Raw genomic sequence first — 20,050 nt, 5'->3', positions numbered from 1 at the left:
CTAGCAAATAAAACAAATTGCTCATCGTTATACTGAGACGCTAACCTTGATGCGTCAAAGACAAACAATGACACATATTTGTCAACAGGGTTCGGAAAATCACAGCCCAAGGTATAACCTTCACAAGAATTCCCTTTTTTTTTTTAAACAAATAATTCATTCTCGAAAACTGAGAGAGGTTTACCTTGAGATAAAACCCACTGATTGAGTTTGACATGGTAGAGCACAGAGCGAAGACTCCAACGCTGCACAAGAGGGTAGCCAGACACTTCACTGTAATTCACCATGCCTGCAATGACACACAATGCACACATGTAATGTATAAATAAATAAATATGTACAAAAGTATTGCAGTAGCACTTCACGACTATGAAACCTTGCAGTAAAACGTCAATGAGAAAAGTGCATTGGATGAAACAGCTCAGTGATAAATCAGAGGGTAGCTTAATATCTCAGTCTTGTTTATTTTACCTCAAGAATTGGAGAGAAATATGTATCTATGTAGATTAGATGGCACAAGAGAGAAGCATGATAAATTCATTGGCTTGAGATCAAATAAAAGCATAAACTGCAGTTCACCCTCAAATAAAATGATAATATTTAGGGATAAAAAGCAAAAAAAGGGCCACAGTAAGAATGTAGGTTGGTCGGCATTAGATGAAAGTGGAAGTCAGCGCCCTCTGAGAAAAAAAAAAAAAGGCGATATCTTAAGCTGTAGTTTAGATAACTTGCACATTTCGGAGTCCGGTGCATACTTCACATTCTTATACATATATTTGCCTTTCTAGCAAAACAACAAAAAAGTTGTGTGCTGAGTTGGATTAAAGCAGAGGCTGACTTTCAAGTATTTGGTTCGTGCATGTTATACTAATATGTTAACTGAATATGCATTGCTACTTACTTTAAAATGATTTTCAATATTTGTAGGATACCCGAAAACCATTCTCTTTTCTTGGTTTCTAGACTCCTGCATGTACCTGCTGCTTAGATAATCATGAGATTTTTCAGGAAATTACTGGGATCCTTTACAAAGGCCTAAACCAAAATCAGTGGAGTAATACCTTCTCAAAATACAAGGGCAATTCTACACAGCCCCTTTACAACTGCAGCATTTACAATAATTAGTACAAGCAAAATTCTACATCAATAGGACATTGTCAATTAGAGAAGCTATGTAGAGACACAACAATCTTGGTTCTTTTTAAAATATAAATCAGTAACAATCATTTCCTCACTTGCCATCAACAATTATAGACAAAACATGATAAGAGAGAGGACCCATGTTATTGAGTACATCCCAGACTTTGTCATCTCCCAGTTTTCTCTTGGGTGACATTATAAGCAAAATTGTCACTTACAGAGGTTTTTAATAAACGGTTGTGAAGCTGAAGTTATTCAGGTGGCAGGCCTCATTTGTTCCAGTAAGTGCCGTGAACCCTCATACATATCCTGAACTTCACGGTTATCATCATTTATGCTAGACCACAAGCGTAGTGCTTGAATATAAATCCGCTCGTCTCTCGTAGCAATGGTGGGTTGCTGCAGTTGTGGAATTACAGCCATATATCATCACTCTGACTGCCCCTCAACGTGTGCTGTGGCACCCCCAGAAGGTGTCTTGATACTCTTCATAACTAAGATCACCTATATGCTGCATCCAAATGTAATGTAAAGCTTATAGTCTGGAAAATACGGTACATCAAACAAGAAAATGGCAGATATGAAGACATTCTGCATGAGCGTGCATTAAAAAGAACATGACTCGGAAATTAAGTGTGACATAAGCTCCATCCATGTTGGCCAGTAACACGTCGACTATATTGATGCTATGAAAAATGCAACATTTGGATAGAGTCCAACATGACCAAAGAAATTGATGAAGAAGCCACTCAGTGTGAGATTTTGGCATTGTCCTCACCTTCAGCAACATCCATTTATCCCCTCTTATGGGAAGTAGCTCCCTGGAATGACACATAGAATACCTGGCACAGAGAGAACGCACCACTACATAACCTTCCTATTGCCTGCAAGGGCCCCGGTTCCCTTAGTTAAAATGACCAAGCCCCAAACACAGAGTACTGTACTGCAGCATATTCTTCTTGCTGAAAGGCCTTGTCTCCCTTTTAGCCCTGGGGTGTTCTGCTCTCATTGTCTGACACAATGATTAATTTGACTGCACTTCACTTTGCAAACATCCCAAGTTCATAATCGCTCTTCATGTAGACAGTGTGAGGGCCTTGTATAGAAGCTTTTGGATGGGGTACGACAGTAGTGATGGGAATTACAGCTCTTTTTAGAGAATCGGCTCCTTTGGTTTGGCTCGCTAATATGTGTCGTCACATTTGGATACCGAACAACTCTTCTGATTCATCCATTTACTGAACCGCTTCATCATCATGAGGGTTCTGGATGTTCTGTTCTATACCAGCTGACTTCAGTTTTCTTACCAAAAAATAAAGTCAAATTGTGAACATACAAAAAAGTGCTTTTGTAGTTTATTTTTAAATTTTGCAGTGACATATTTGTTCTAAAGACTTACAAAAATGCAACAAAAAATCTTTATGTAGTTTTAATGATTTAAGCTTTGACCGTTTTCTTGCTAAACAAATTGAAAGTAAAAGTCTGATTCACTCCAAAACATCACACAACAAAATATCAGTTAACATTCGTCAAACAAAAAGCAACAAAAATAAAATATGCATCCAGATTACATGTCAAGTGCTCATTGTTAATTGCTGAAATGTAAATTCATGCAATGATTCTTTATGTCATTTATTCAATGTCCAATGTGAAGTAAATTACTGGATTTCTGTTTCAGAAAAATCACCCTATCACTTCATTGGCATTGGGCGGAATCTCCAAAATCAAATAAATGCCCCACATTACTAATTGCTTTCTCAAACATGACTTTTAAGGTAATGTAAAAACATCTCAAAGCAAAATTCTAATCACTAATTCTAATCGGACTAGCTAAATAAATAGACTCTAATGTGTAAACACATTGACTGTGACAACAGATCAATGCAGTGCTTGTGGATGTTCGAAAACAGAAGTGATTAGAAAAGAAAAAAAAAAAATCAATCCAAAGATCCAATGGCTATCTTCAAACTAACTAGAAAGTCAGAGGTGTTTGTTATTTCAGGCGCTTTTCTTGTTAGATTCTTCAGAATGAGTGGGGTTAGATTGTAATCTTATGACTCATGGAACCTCATTAGCTTGTCTAGCCTGTGCTCCATTTCATTCCAGATTAGGTTTGGTGATTAATGATTTAGCATGAAGGAGAACATACGGGAGCATATGCATACGATGACTCGTCACTAAGAAAATGCTGTAATCCAAGAGTATCGCAATATATAGACTTTGATAAATAGTTTTGCTCAAATGAATTTGTTGGTAAAGATATAAAACATCCAAACTAGACTCTCTGGATTCTGAATATTAAGGATTGGGCTGTGGCAACGCTAAATAGATCATTAATGGGAGGATAGGATGATTTCAAGACCAACGGCTTTCTGAAGAGAAAAAAAAAAAATACAATAAAAATACGTGCGATGCTAGCCACACTTCAAAACAAACACTGTAGGAATTTTGGAAATCTTGAGAACCAACCACATCTCTTCAATCCAATTCAATTTAGGTAGGCTGGACCACAAACTGGGCCACTATGGGGGATGGTTCCGGGCCACATGTGGCCCACGGGCCGCTAATTGAATAAATCTGGTCTAAAGCCTTGTTCTATATTTTACAAGAAAACATATTTAGAATAAGGGTCACTGTAGGTGGGTTATTGCTGCCCATGTAATTTTCGTATGCATCTGATTGAGTATGGCAAGTGTGTTCATTAACTTTTTCCATGTAAAAATATCTACAAAAATCTCATTAGCTCTATGCTGATACCCACATAAACAATGTGGCTTGCAAACTTGATAATTAGGCTGGCAGATGTGGCTTGTAACCACTCAAGGTGACACATTTTCCTTTTCTGCTGCGCTGAAGAAAGGCGAGGGGGACCGTTTTTGTCAGCAATTTGAAATAAGATGCCAAAAAAAAGTTCAGCAGATACCTCTGAGCTTGTGTGGTCATGAGGCCATATGCTTCAACTTTAATTATGAGGGACTTAGGGAGAGAGGGACTCTGGGTTGAACTATGAATCACTGCCACGCTGGCTGCCTCCAAAGGCCCGATCTACTGGTTTCAAAACTGTCCACAGGTTTTCCTCTCATTAACTAAAACATGTCCCAGTGCGTGTAATGACAGCTGACATCACTTTTTTCTTTTTTCAATTTCACCTGATTTCAAACTTAATTGTGTCTATAACATTAAAAACTTTCTGGTCAGCAATGGCTGTAAGGCGCACCGGATTATAAGGCAATGAATGGCCCATTTTAAAACTCTGTCCATATATAAGATATATACATTTGGCCCGCGGGCCGGACTTTGGACACGCCTGCTGTAGTTTCTCAATATTGGGCCATATATAAGGCGCACCTGATTATAAGGCGCACTGTCGGCTTTTGAGAAAATTGGAAGTTTTTAGGTGCATCTTATAGTGCGGAAAATATGATATATCTTAATAAATTTTATTATAAACTTTATTCAACAATTCTGTTTTCTGAAAAGCATTGTTCAAGCGCAAAATGTCGAAGGTTCAATCTCTGTTCCTCAAATTTGGATAAGCTTGTAGTTTCTCTTAATTTAGTGTCATCAGTGAGTGAATAAGTTAGTTACTGACTCACGAAATCACGCCATTTGTGTGAAAGTGAGACTTTGAGGTATAATGGAAAAATCTGCACTACAATATATAGCCATAATGTTTGAGTTCAGGGAAAGTGGGGGTTGGCATAGGGACAAACTGATATAAGTGATGAGGTCTTGATGTCCTTCATGTACGTATAAAAAAAAAAGCAACTCCTTTTCCAGGTTTGATAAATAGACATGTTCTAATGTCAAATACAGAGGTCATATACTCTATCAACTCCAACTGAGCACTGTTCCACTGAGCATTTGCACTCATAGCTCAAGTTTCATTAAATTTAAAATCAAGCCTCCTGCTAACATTACCAGCTGGAAACTAACAGGCATGAACGTCTATGTCAGCAGAAGCTCCAATCCCTCCGAGCCTCACCCTTTGGTGCCATGCTGTGACAACGAACTGTAATTATTATCCTGTCTGATTTTGTCAGCTAATTACCTGACATTTAACACGCAAAATGTGGAAAATCCATCCAATTAATTATCGTTTGAGAAATGAATTGGAAATTTTCTCAATTCACTGTGGGTTTGTAGTTAATTATTGAATTTCAATAGAGTTTTGTGATATTTGAGTTATGCCCGAAAGAGAATTGGAATAGAGGTAACAACTTATTTACACAGCAAACAGCACGAGAGGATTCTAGATAATGAAGAGGACTGCAGAAATTCCGAACGAATTATGCATGTTCAGAAATCACAACCACACGCAGAAGCAGGTATGAGCACATGCCTCCATTCCTCCCACATTCCAAAAATCCCACCAATTGACCACTCCAAATTTTCCGTAGGTGTTGAAATAAGTGTGAATGGATGTTTCAATGTGTGCCCTGCGATTTGCTGGCAACTTCTTCAGGGTATCCTCCACTTACTGGATGGGCTTGAGCATGCCCGCCACCCTCATGAGGAAAAGTGGTTCTGATAATGGATGGTTGGGGAAACAATTCCACCCACAGATAGTGTCCTCAGTTCCCAAACACTTATTGAGTGTTGTGAAAACTATCAGTGATGAAAACATGCTCCTGTGAGAGATATTTGGGAGCATTGGAGCAAGCACGAAATTGAAAAGTGTTTTAGCCCAGGTGCTAACTACTCCTTTATCGAAAATATAATTGAATGGTGCACTATTTTAAATGGATTGTGTCTTGAAAGCATTTGGAGAAAACTCAGGGGACCTTTATGACAATGACCTTCCCATAGTGTGACCAATTATACATAGGCCTTATGAAATATAGATTATGTGCCATCTCTGTGCTGACACGTGTGAAGGCTCATACCATCGGGAGCGTGCAAAGAAGCAATGTGCAAAACCCGAGGGAAGCCAGATGCAATAGGATAAGATCAGAGGAATCTAGTATAGTGCTGCTGATCACGGCCTTGATTAAGACAATCCTGCATATTGTAATTACGAAAAGAACAATAAATATGCAGGTTGACCTCCTGAGTAGACTCTGATCAATTTGATTTTAATCAAGGGGCTACATATTGAAACACACCGATTGCAATAGTATTCATTAATCTAAACCGCAATGTGGCCCAAGTTGTTTTATTAATCAACAGAGGGGCAATTGGAAGTTAGAAGCATACAGCGAAATAAAACTCTTCCCCCAATTTCAACTTAATACATTACAGAAAAAGAAACTTTGGACCCTATCGTGACTCCCAGAAAAATAAGTTTGAGTTGCTTTGGTACATATGTCATACACAAGAAATTAAAATACTCTTATGTATACCATTACTACTGTATTTCCCACACTATAAGGCGCACCTAAAAACCTCCAATTTTCTCAAAAGCCGACAGTGCGCCTTATAACCCGGTGCGCCTTATATATGGACCAATATGGATTCGTGTATGAGGACTAATTTATTATGGCAAGCTTTACGTGTTTATTTTGTGTGTTGTGTGTTATTAACGTTTGAGCAACGTTGAGTGATTGATAGATTGTTATTGTTTTCACTATTTCGAGTGTTACTATATTGTGATTGCCTTAACGTTTGAGCAACGTTGAGTTATTTATTACTATGCACCTTGTAATCCGGTGTGCCTTATATATGGACAAAGTTTTAAAATGGGCCATTCATTGAAGGTGCGCCTTATAATCCGGTGCGCCTTATAGTGCGGAAAACACGGTACTTGGTGTAGGGGTATTCAGATACAGATCTCTGGAAATAAGATGAGACCTGTCACACGACCCTTTGCTCTCATATTCTGTTGTGACAGATCACCACTGACAGTGCACCTACAAATGCAGTCCTTGTTAGAATTGCTAATTTCCATAGTGTGTCAGTTGTTTGATCAAAGGTACTCTCTTGCTTCAGTCATGTAACCTTGACATTACTATTATCTTCTGTCATCCCGTAGATGTTCAAACTCACATTAACTGCATCCAGTTGCTTTCATCTTCACATAACTAAATTCTGCGTGAGAAAAAAAGTGAGCAGGCTGTAAATTCACTCATGTGATTGCTCATAGCGTAGTGGTGTACGCTGATGACGCGGATTCGATACCTGGACAGTGAACGTAATTTTGCCACATAGAGGGCTACAATTATTTGCCTATGAATCGATGCATCTTTAATGTAAATTGGTCTTTTCTTACTGTGATTATTTATTGAAAATTTAAACTTACAATTTTATGCCCAGCGCAAGTATAGCGCAAAGCATGGAGGCATTTTCTTTCTCTTGGTATTTTTTTGTAGACTTTTATCTTTAAATCTGGTTAATTGACCGATGATGTGTATTTCCATAATTATACTGTGTTCATTCAAAATGTATTTTTTATTTTTCATTTTTTACCATACAATACATACATAGTTTGGCTTACGATAAAAATTTCCATCCCTGTCTGTTCGAACACACTTTCTTTCAGCACAAAAGGGCTTGTGTCAGCCATTTTTTTCCTAAGCTATAAGCATCATCCTCAGCTCTGATAAGAAATGACAGGGGATTGGCGAGAGAGCTGTGGTTTCTGTCAGGGACAAATATTTCACCTTTGGCATTCTTTGCTCTATTTTACACTGAAAGCCATATAGTATGTGATGTATGTTTTACAGATAGTAGTGGCAGTGAAATGATATTGTTGCTCACAGACAAGCAAATGGCATGAGATCCTGTAACCTGCTTCTGGCATCACTTTTCTTTTGCTGTAAAAAATTCCCAGCCGATGGTCTGTTTATCACTGCTCTGGAGACAAGTCTCTTCCTATTCATTTTTTGGCTGCTCTTTAAGGCTTTTGTTCTGTGCTGCAGTGTATGTGGTGCTCACATTTTAATTTTTGCCATTCTTCTACTCACTATTGTTTCCTTTTTGTATGCTTTTTCTTTGTCTATCTTTTCTATACCGATCAGTTATTGCTCAAGCGCCATCTTACGGGAAATCTGCTTAGCAGCCCAGAGCATGCTTGCTTTCCAATTAAATCAAGATGTATTTGCCTTTCAAAAGCTTCCCTATCCTCACTCTTTTTCCCCCTGTGGAATAATTGATGGAGGTCTCTGGCCTCACGATGAATGGCTTTAAAGCCTTGAGATGAATAGGAAGATGAATGATTTCACCCCTGTGGTGACCGGGGAGAGCTGGAACAAGGACTGCTGACATTGTGACAAATATACTGACCAGAGCAACCAACCCTGGCTAAATCAACATGGGATTGAGGTATGGCATGCATTTAATGTGACTAAATAGATGGTAGACTTTTTGACACAGCCTCTGCGCTCGATGGACAATAACGTGAATCTTGCAATTAACTGCGAGCAAAGTGACAAAGCTTGACAGCCAGCCGGAAATTCAGTGGCAGCAGATTGTCGCAAGCTTGCTGGAGTTTGAGACTACTGTGGGAGGCAGGTGGACAAGAGGACATGTGTAAGGTAAGTTAATATCAGGTAAGGTCAGGTACGGAAAGGCCTGAGAGAAATCTGAGCGAAATCTCATGGATGATCTCTCATACGTCATTGTTGATAAACTAATATAAAATGAGCTCCTTGGCTCAATAAAGGTAGCAAGATACAAATGTCAGGGCCATCTGCGAAATGCGTTTATATAATTAATGTTCCACAGAACAGGTTGACAATACGGCACCTTTTATGTATGACGTTCATATGCCAAACAAGAACAGCAAACATCAAATTAATTAGTATTCATTTGTGCATGGGTTTTGCCTTTTCTTCTGACTTTCTGTGGCTCTTAAATGAACTAGGGGACGAGGAAAATTGTAGCATTTTATCCAGCCTTTCCGATTGCTTCAGTGTCATACCATCATTCTTGTCTGGCCTAAATTTTCTTTTATTTAGTATTTTCGAAGACGGGCCGCAGTTTGAAAGGAGCATTTGCGCCATCGTGGGAGTGAACACAGACGACCTTTTTTCTGGCCAATGGAAGAGGCTCCTCTCATTCCCTGTAAACTCAGCCCAGGAGAGGGACATGTCTTTGACATGGAAGAAGAAGCAAGATACTTTCTGGAATTCATGCAGGATATCGAGACTTGCAAAGTATATTCAAGGAAATGCAAGCGCACTTCAATGGGCAGAGCCTTGCTGCGAGTGGGAAGTTGGAGACTTCCTTTCGTTCCGATTGTTCATGCACATGTGACATTCCCTGCATCTCCGAGCTGTTACCCAGTGGGTTGTATTGAAAAAAACATTATAAAGATGACGAGTAAACAAACGCAATCACTGACATTGCATTGGTTGACACCCATTCAGAAGGTTTGATCCACACAGTTATATTCCTGAAGATTCGGTCTACCTGCACCGTGATCAAATCCTCAAGTCTCATTTACTTTCAGTCACCAATTCGTGAGATGTGCCGGGGGCGTGTGAACAAAAACACACTTGGTCCAATGGAATGCCCAGTGTGGTGCGGCGCCGTCTCCCAAATTCCCATACACTGTAAAGTCGACTTGCCCTAGGGCAAAAATCAATACGCGCCAGTTTTCGCACTGAGCACATGTGCACTGTCTACAAAAATAGAGCCCATCGGGTATCTTTTTTTTATTTTTTTGACCAAAGATTATTGATTTGGATCTGTTGGAACTGGTATTGCACACTTAAATCCCATCAGTTTATGTTGGTTGACAGGGAGCAGTGAGTGGAATAAAACTGTAGACTGTAAGTATGTTACATTGACTGGCTCAGTACAATATGCTTGGGATGTAACATCTAACAATGGAGGGCTTTCATCCTTTTGCATGGTATTTGTGGCTGATTTTCCATTTCATTTTAATAAAATAAATGCGATAGGCATCACCTATTTAAAAGTGTGTTCAAATAGCATATCGCTTTTTTAACAATCTGGCTAACTACTATTTCTATGAAAGTTAATATTTCCAAACTGTTACTTATTCCTTACTTATTTTATATATAATGAACTTTACTTTTAAGGTCAAATCTCAAAGTGCAGATTACAGCAATAAAAATAGAATGAATATCAAATAAAAAATAATAGAAAAATCAATTTAATTATATGACCCAATCCAGTCTCATTCCACTGTCATCAGTGACCATTATTTTATTAGACTTTGATGAACAAAGTTGTAATAAGGTGTTAAGTCCATTAATTATGCTGATCTTAATATGAAATATCAAACTCCTGATAACTATAAACAGAAGATTGATTTCTTATCACTACTCACTACTAGGAAAGCATTGCTTATGCATTCTAGACTCCATACAGGAAAGTTTCTTTGCAACTATTAACACTGTCTCTTTCCATCAGTAAAAATCCCTTACTAATCATTATTGTCATATGAAACAATTGTCTTACAATGTGTTGCGTTAAAATGGCCAGGCTATGAACTCAACTAATACATGTGTTATGCCTGAGGCTCCACTAGGCGCATTCATAGAGTGAACGCTTGTCAGCTTTCATGAGACATTTTTGTGATACTTGGATCATTTCTGACAAGGTGGTGGAAAAGCATGTCGCTTATTTAGAACCCAAACTATAAAAGAGCTTGGGGCTAGTGCCTTCTTTTTCCGCAACTTTTATAAATATTTTTTTTACTGTAATTTTAATTACTTATCAGAATTGCGTGGTTAGAGCAGACCATTGCGTGTTTGTTTCTTTAGCATTTAATTTGCCGATCGATACTACATAGTTGACATTTCTCCACGGTAGTCTAATAAAGCCAACTGTAGCTGAAGCATAGAGTAGGTTTAAGATATTGTTGTGATATTTTCTGGCTCTTTTTTTTCCCTCTAAACAAAACTGCCAATTTAAATGGCAATATTGTTTAGCTTCATGTTCTGATGGGTGGTGTGGGGGACTTAGAGTAGCTTGGGGCTGGTTATTGGATTGGACATTATCCCATGAGATAAACTCATAACGTACTCTGCAGCTTTCCAGCTTTCAATACACTGAGGTCATCTTGAGGTCAAGAGTACCAAATCAAAAGTGATGATAACTATTACTTGTACACTATCTTGTAAGACAGAAGGCAAATGTCCAAAAGATTGTACACAGTCATGATTTATGTTTTATTTTTCTGTCTGTAGGCTAGTCCTTGTACTTGTCTTTGTTTCGCTTAGGCTACAATACACATAGAACATGGAGAGTTGAGCAGCTAGGCAGACTTGGGCCTAATCCCATTGCTTCCTCTTAACCATAACCTTAGTCTCGCTTCTTTCCCTTACTCTTCTTTGGAAGGATGAAGACAAAAGACAAAAAATATAATATGGAGGTATATATCTAGGAATTCAGAAATCAGGAGGGTAAAGGAAATATCTAATTGTGAGACAATTCTAATAGAATTACCTTCTTCTATAAATGACCACATAATTTCTTGCTTAGTAAGAACATTCTTACCTGTGAGGTATTCTGGGTCGGGCACAGGGTCTAAAAGTTCCTCGTGACACTGAACTTCTGTTGGTACAGATGCTACCACCATGCCATCTGGTAGCTGCTGCTCAATACCTCGAGCAAAATTTTTCTGTCTGGAAAGGGAGTGGGAGGGGAGAGGATGTCATTTTTAGAGCATACTATATACTGCATCACAATACGAGTGGGAAAGACCAAGGCATAGAATAATGACAAAAAACAAAACCTGAGCCATTAAATTAAATTATAAATTAGCACTAAATGGGATATCTGAGTATTGGGACAAATATGTACAGAGGAATTTGTCAGTTACCTATAATAAGTAGATTATTCTGAACAAAAGATGAAGGTGCTTATTGGGTCAATGAAATGTCCACATAGCAGTACATATTTCACTTTTTTTGTTCAGGGAGGCGGGTCTTTTGAAGGGAAACTAAATAAATATAGTTTTCATTGACAGCAAATTGTTTGCAGTGCTCAGTCAGCCTCAGAACGGCTGATAGGCTGTGTAGAGGTTGCTTGGCATCAACGTGAAAGTGAGATTTTTTTTCCTCCTGTGGGATCGGTCCTTTTGTGAAATTGTGACCAGCCACAATGTATCCTGATGTGGAAACAGCTGGTAGTGATGTCACGCGAGCTTGCGGCAATGTAGCACAAAATAAGCCATGTTCCTGCTGGAGTGAGGTATTTATGGAGCAGGGTGCAAAACAAGCTTAGTACGAATGGAGTGCAACTACTGTAGTAACCCCAGTGAGAGAGAGAATACTTTCACAGAATGTGGGAGGCATGGACTCTTCAGTACCCCACATCCACATTGAACAAGTAACAAATACGGGCTCAGTGTTTGAACATCAGCAATAGGAAGTTGCTATCCCACTTGGAGATGGATGAAGCACAAAGCAGAACAGCTCAATACAAGAGCGATTGACCTGATAGAGAAGGTCATTAAGTCCCTTTGAGGGACTCAACTACCTCATCTTTGCTAAGGCTAAAGAAAAAATTGCCATCAGAATCACTACTGAATGATGTCAGAGACCAATCAGCTGATCTATGCAACAGTATCTTCGAGATGCTTGGCAATGAGAACCGAAAGGCGCATGGGCCACCTTCATGGAAGAGAAGGCTAGAGGCAAAAGTAAGAGCAACCCAGATAGAAGATAAGCTCCTAACAGAGCAAATCAAATGTGTGAAGCTTCTAAAAGAACTTCCCAAAAAATACAAGATGCCCACAAGTGAGGCACTAAGCAAAGAATCACAGCCTTGGGAACTCGCTTGAAGAGGTACATGAGAGATGTAGAGGCCAGGAGAATAAACCCAATGTTCTCCAGCAACCGAGCTACGGTGGCGAGACCAAAACAGACCCATCTACAACTGAGACAGCAATGCTAGAAGAGCAACTGGAAGAAGAAACTGTGACACAAAATCAATGCCCAATGGCTGGCGGAGTAACAAAAAATAGCACAGAAATATTTCAGAACAAAAACCAGTAGAGATTACAGCGGCAGATATCAAAGCGAGGGTGTAGGGATCCAAATTAAATGTGGCCATCGTGGAATGAGGTCATCTGGTCCTGTGGATTATATCGTTCTACTGTTCTTTAATTGACCAGTTAAAATTGTCCTTAGGTGTGATTGAAGTGTAAGTGTGTGTGTGACCACTTCAGGGTGTACCCCACCTACTCAATTTCATGCTGGGGTCATATTATGGTGTATTTCTTTTTTATTGGTTGCTATGGATATCATTTGTGAAATGACTAGGGGACAGGGACAGAATAGCCTTTATCACAGGTCAGACTCATGAAGGCAAAACAGCACAGGCCAAGGCACACTGCTCTTAGAGTGCACAAAACACCTGTAGAGTGATTGTGCAGTCTCCGAGACGCCTGTAGAGCTGGTCCACAATTCCATGGCCATAATGAAAAGCACACTGCTCCACCTGAATGATAGATTTGACTTCCTGATGGGCCAAATTGCCCCGACGATATGTGTTTGCTGTACCAAAAGGCATATGCTCACACCAATTACAAAAATATGGACTTGTGTAATATTGTCTAGCATAGATGAATTCAAAAGTGAAAGATTGGTTCAATGCTTTTTCATAGCAACATACAAAAAAGATGACATGAAAACGTAGATCCACGACTCTGCTACTTTTTGAAAAGTTATATCATAATGTAAAATATAGATATCATCGTTTGATCATCATTGAATGATGGAGACAGATGTTTTGTGCAACTCCAGAACACAGGGGGATTGGCCTTTGAAAAGATGCCAGCAAACATCACAGAGAGGTTTTCTTGCTATCCTTCCATCTGTCAAATTTCTTAAACAATTTATCTCAAGGGCTAACAGCTCATTTCAATAAGGACACAATGCTGTTAAATATTTGTAACCATTGGCCTGAATTGAAGATGCAAGGCAGGACATCTATTTTTTTTTTGTGCATACTTATGAAACAGCAAATTATTATTGTTATATCATTTGTTATTATATAATCTGTGGACGCAATTCTCATGAACAATTTACAATAATGAAATGGCATGCACCTTTGCTGGAAACTGCACTGTCATTCTGTTCTTATGAATAGCCTACAATCTACTATAAAGGTGTTTGAGAACAATTTTGCTTATTCCCAGCCTAAATGAAAATTCAATATGACTGGATGGATATACCCATCAGCCCCATTTTTTTCTTTGGCTTTTAACTGGCTTCTGACTGTTATTGTTCCGCCACTATACATTAATTTGTGTTTTCATTGTCTTTGTCCCTTTGCTATACGTGAAGCACTTTGTTACTGCTGCAGCTGTTGTTAAATGTGCTACTATATAAATAAAGTTGTATTCTTTTGTATTTTGGATAAACAATATGTAATAATGTCACTTTTAAAAATTCAGCTGCTCCAGTACATTTTTAGCACAATGAATCCTGGGTGGATTTAATTCATTCACAGTCATGTCTTATAAATTAGCCCTTCCATTAGAATTCCTCTCAATAAGTCTGCCTTCCTCTTTCATCACAAAGGAAGCATTTGGCAATCTTCAAAGTATGTTTTAACGTGCCATCCTCAAGCACTTTAAAATAAGATCAGTGCATTTGAGATTTAGATGTACTTGATATCAACTTTACTTTTTCAACCCTTATTCTCTCTCTCTCCGTGGCTCGTTCTCTCGCTCTCTCGCGCTGCCTGAATGCAGAGTTACTGAATGGTGTGAATTAAAATTCAAGTGTGTGACAGCAGACTTGTTGTCTGAGTTGAAACTGAAAAACAAAATAACTGTCAGTATACTATTTTGTGTTTCTTATTAAAAATTATCAGTTTTGCTGGAGTTATACATGTCGCTTTAGACCATCGGGGCTTTCATCATTTAGACATGTAGTTGTGGTTGATGCTCCACAAATAATGGAACGGGTTTGCTTGGTTGTAAAAGAACAAACGGACATGGAAATATACAAAGAGTTTGTCCAGGAGGAGTAATTACTCCATCTATTGATTGAGCAAAGCCTGGTGTTAGATGATCAGCGTATCAGTGTCTCACCATTGTTTACGCTTTTCACATGTACAGTACGACTCTCATATATACTCCCTTTCATTCCGATTGAGTTGAATGGAAAAGAAATAACTCATTTTAGAGAGTTTGAAAAGAGCTTTAAGACAGTAGCTTAGGCAGTAAAGATGTCAGAATGCAACATGTACATGAACTATAAAAAAAATACGATATACATGAGATCCTGCTAGAACTGCAGTTTTGTGCTGGTCAGAGGGTTTGCAGGGCAGTATCAGCATAAATGTAAATGTAGAAAAAAAAAAAAAAGGAAAATTTCCTTCCAGTGGGCCATCGGCAGAATTGTGTCCGCCTCAGAGTGCACTGTGTCAGGTCAAACATTGACCTCCGGCCTGCTAAATTTCCACTAGACCAACACAACAGAGGGATATTCTAGTCAAGAGACGCCCACACAACAGAAACTAACCAATTAGATGTTTTCTATTATAAACGAAAGAACAGTAAGCCAAACATAACAAAACTTATTTTCCGCAGTGAATATTTTCCAATATTAACGAGAAAACCGCTCAGTCGATTCAAATCACAGGTGTTGGTGACCAACAGAAATATCTTGAACAAGTGTGTCCTGATCATTTGCAACTCAAATTATCCTGCAATCCCGATAAAAAACATGACAGAGACAAAAAAATGTGAAATGTAAATTAACCACTGGTAGGAAACCCATGGATAAATTCAAGAAATAAAAAGTTTCTGAAAAAAACAATATTAAATCCTACATGCTACATGAATTATTAAAAAGAGACATCACTCACGCCTAAAGTTTATATTTGTATGTGAAAATGAAAGTGACGTCTACAGCACTGATGTAGTGATGCTGTAAGCTATATTTCAGAAAACAAAATCATATTTTAATATCAGTCAGTAAAATAATCACTTTTAATTCAATTTGATAGCTGACTGCACACCCCACACATGATAAAATGAAAGAACATTGAAGTAGACAACATTTTTGGTTCGTTGCATTTAATCACTTAAACTTGGTTTTAATTTCATGAATATGAGAAGGACCCAGAGACATTGACTTATTTCTTTTCAAAGTATCCTTCAATTTTTAGAGTTCTAAATGTTTTTGTTCAAGTTCCCTGCAGTCTTTAATTGATTTCATAAGAGCAACACACTGTTTTTCCCTACAAAGATGACCAAACAACACAAGCAGTGTTATTCTAAATGGTTTTGTAGCTCCCACTGTTTTTTTTTTCTCAGTTTCTAAGGGAAGTGGTTGAAATAAGCCATTGGGCTAGGTTAAATATTTTGACATTACTTATAACTTCGAAGTCATTTCCTTTTATGCTGCTCTTCTTCATTCCCGAATCACAGTGTTGTTGTTTTTATAGAGTGCTGGTAGACTATATTTTATACTTTATGTAATAGAACAATTTGATCAATAAATACCCAGTTAAAGGTTTCTGCCTCTGTTTTTCTTTGGCTCGCTCACTCTTGTGTTCACTCACTCTCTCATTCCTCAACTCTGAGCTGATTTGTGGTAAAGAGTGTCAACAGCCCATGACTTTGGTAGCCAATGACTTTGCTGACTTTTTGGTCTCCTGTGTAAGTGATTGCAGCATGCAGATAATAATAATGAGCTCCCCCAAAATGACTCACATCGTAAACATAGTATATCATCCAAAGAGGGACAACGCCATACCCTTGTGTGACTTAATATCAACCCCAAAGATGTAATGAAGGGGTGTTTTGATTTTCAGTGTATTCACTTTTGTGAGAGAAAAACTACTGGTGTATATTTTTTTAACCACTGAATGAAGTTAATATATGTACAAAAAATATTTGTTATTTCCACAAGGTCATTACTTACAAGAGCAGGGTTTTTTCTCTCAATCAACTACAATTAATTTTTAACTTGAGAGTACTTGAGACTGATTAGGATTTGAGCTCTGACTCGGGTGTCATTAAAACTTTTGTGTAATTACTTGCAGGGGGTTCCGACAAAGTATTTGGAATTATTCGTACACTGGCTAAAATCTCTACTAAAATATTTGTCAGGTGTAACATTAAGATGTTTTTTTTACAATTTTTACATTAACTTGAACAATAATTGAAAACTGCTATGCTTGACATGTGATTTGAAAGCTAGTAATCTATCATATTTTTGTGCAATATGATGCAACAATTAAACATTTATGTTTTCACTATCATAACGGCCCTCTGAGGACAGTCGTATTTAGAAAATGGCCTAGAAAATAGAAAAGTTTGATCGCTGACCTACAGAATAGAACTTTTCAACACAGTGGTGTTTGAATTTCAAAATAAAGTACTGTATATACCATTTCTACTTCACGGAATTTCATTTTTCGCGGGTGCAGTAGTAGTAGTAGTACTTGTGGTTGTGCTCTTCACAAAAATCTTACCTGAACGTGGCCTTCAGAATTTGTCCAGAGGTGCTCTCTTTGGTGTGATTGTTGTAGCCATAAAAAAGATCTCCAAACACAGTTTGGTTAGCTGGAATGTCTGTAGCTTCCCCACAGTCTATCCCTTCTGAGCAGGCATCAGATAATGGCAGGCATGATCTTCCATCTGGCCCTCGCTTGTAGTCTTCAATACAGCTAGAAAATAGTTTTAGTCTACTACTACTACTAATAATAATAACAATAATAATAATGGTGATGATGATTGTTGCAGCTCCGTGGGTGTGAGTGTATTCACCATATGTTGATTATCAGCATTAAACTGTTGAACGATTAACTTACCCACAGAACATCTGGATGTTATAGAGAGTGGGATCATCTTCCAGAGGAGCCAGTTGCTGGAGACACAGTTGCTCACAACCTCCATTGAACCCATCAGAGCAATCAATGCCAATGTGGTGGTCATAGCACCCACTCCCATCCTTCATAGGACTCAATCCTGGGGGGCACTATGAGAGAGGGAGTGAAAAAAAAAATCCTTTAGATTTGTTTTCACTATTTCCTCTCTACTGGCATATGAGACAAATACAAAATGGTTCCAAATCCCTAGTCCCAGGCCAAGGACACCACAGAAGAACAAGGGCGGACAATACATTAGGTGAAGTACAGTTTTGTGCTTGTATTTTGCAAGTAACGTGGGGAGCAAATACTGTTTTTATAGTATACTATGTTGAGTGCAACTTGTCCTTTGGGAAAAAAATCTGAGATAACCAACTTTTGAGGGCTTGAAAGAATTAGTTGCATTTCTATTCATTTTATTTGTGATTGGAGATAGGAGCAATGTCATGAAAAAAATTCAACTCATTTTTCATGTCACCGCTGTATACATAGTACACTGTATGTAGAATGAAAACAAATCCCCATTGTGTGTGATTGTTTAAAAGCTGGACAGTGTATGAAGTGTATGGTCTGTAGCGCAAGTTAGAAACCTTAAATCTGCACTCAGAAAGCCTCTTGAAACACCATGCCTTTTAATCCTCTTTTTAAATGGAGATAAATTCCAACAGTGCTTTTGGGGCTTAAGGAAATCAGCACTGTGCCACTGCTAAATAGCAATAAATCCCCATAAGAGGAGTTGGATAAGCTAAACACTTTTCCAAGTTGTCTGACTTGTCTGATTGGCAGATCAATGTGCATAGATGGAGGACTGAGACAAGGAGATGACTCAATTGCTCCTGAAATCATTCTGATTTTATTTACATGTAGTATTTAATTATTTTCATGCTCATATACACATCTTCCACCATATTGCAACAGAATGGATATATAATTCAAAACATTTTCTCCAGCAGGGAAGAAAAGGTAGCTGCAATGCCTTCCATTTTCAGTTTGTTGCAATTTGAAATCATCAAAACCTATTTCAATTACTACATATCAAGGCTGTTTATAGAGATTGTAATCGTATTAATTGGGAAATGGCTATATAACGAGGACTTTACGTACATAAGGAAGACAAATGTCTCACCTGCCCCTTTTTATTCATGTGTAATTTAGAAATGCTAATTGTGTATATTCAGTGTTTTTATAAAAGTAGAAAGGCAAACGTGTGCTGCCGGTTTCATTCAATTTGTGCATGCAATCTGCGTGTAATTGGAGGCTGACTGCCGAAAGTGGCAGCTGTTGCACCTGGGGATGGCTTTCAGGCAGATCCTGTAAATGAAGATAAGCTCTGGAAAAGGATAACTCAGCTGGGATGACATCATCAAAAACTAGATGAAATGGAGGGTGATGACATGAAAGGCTTCAAAACCTTCATTATGGTCACCGTTATACTGCATTGGTTGGCTATAAAGCTTTTACTTTTAGTTCTGGATTTACTAATTAAGACAAATATACTATTGCAATGGTAAATGCAAATATTTCAAATATTAAATGTGTGTACTACACTGTACATGATGAATCTCTCTGTTATATTGCCAGAAAAATCTTTTTTCCCCCCCACTCAACATTTTTATAATTTTTTTTTAAACTCTACGATAACCCATATCAAAGTTGTGACATTTGGGAGGAAGAGAATCCTTTGTGTCTACAACAGGGCTGCCAGTCCTCAAGAGAATTTGGGGAATGCTCCTCTTTTCTGACTAGGCTACTTTGATTTGTCCAGTATGCATACAGTTAGTGGATATTGAGGAAATAATAAAAAAATAATTTACATATTTATTTGACTAAAAGTAAATTGGGGTGCAAGTTTCCACGTCACATTTAGATGTTAGGACATGTTGGAATAGCTAAAGTACTTCAAAGTGGTGGCGAGAGAGTTCAACCCTGTCATTGCTTAATATAGAAAGGGAATGATGTTTCTCTGAACTTTCAGTGCCATATTCCAGTGCAACTTTGGGAAGTTATTTCATATTGTGCAAAACCTATTCCAAAAAGTAATATGCATGGTGCAGCAGATTTATTAATAAATTACTAAGATGTTTGGTATGATGAAGCTTACTGAAAAAGCCCTTTACTCACATATAAAAGTAGTGTTTCAATATATACGTATTTGTTTTGTTTTTGA

The 20,050-nt window shown here is 38.0% G+C and overlaps 1 protein-coding gene across 5 annotated transcripts in view; it reads right to left on the bottom strand.

Moving 5' to 3' along the window:
• The window catches only part of astn1 (astrotactin 1), a 128,004-nt gene that overhangs the window by 52,830 nt on the left and 55,124 nt on the right, over positions 1-20,050 (bottom strand). For all 5 annotated transcript variants that reach the window (XM_088396277.1, XM_088396279.1, XM_088396278.1 and 2 more), the window contains 4 exons: positions 17,827-17,993; positions 17,488-17,682; positions 11,548-11,675; positions 185-289 (listed from right to left, as the gene is read on the bottom strand). In XM_088396277.1, the coding sequence (XP_088252403.1) occupies positions 185-289; positions 11,548-11,675; positions 17,488-17,682; positions 17,827-17,993 (595 nt within the window). The remainder of the gene's footprint in view (positions 1-184; positions 290-11,547; positions 11,676-17,487; positions 17,683-17,826; positions 17,994-20,050) is intronic.

Source organism: Syngnathus floridae, chromosome 14 (genome assembly GCF_059516105.1).
Source record: "Syngnathus floridae isolate MCC-2025c chromosome 14, RoL_Sflo_1.0, whole genome shotgun sequence".
Lineage (NCBI taxonomy): Eukaryota > Metazoa > Chordata > Actinopteri > Syngnathiformes > Syngnathidae > Syngnathus > Syngnathus floridae.
Note: the sequence above shows the minus strand (reverse complement) of the source record. Positions and strands in the feature narration are given on the sequence as shown.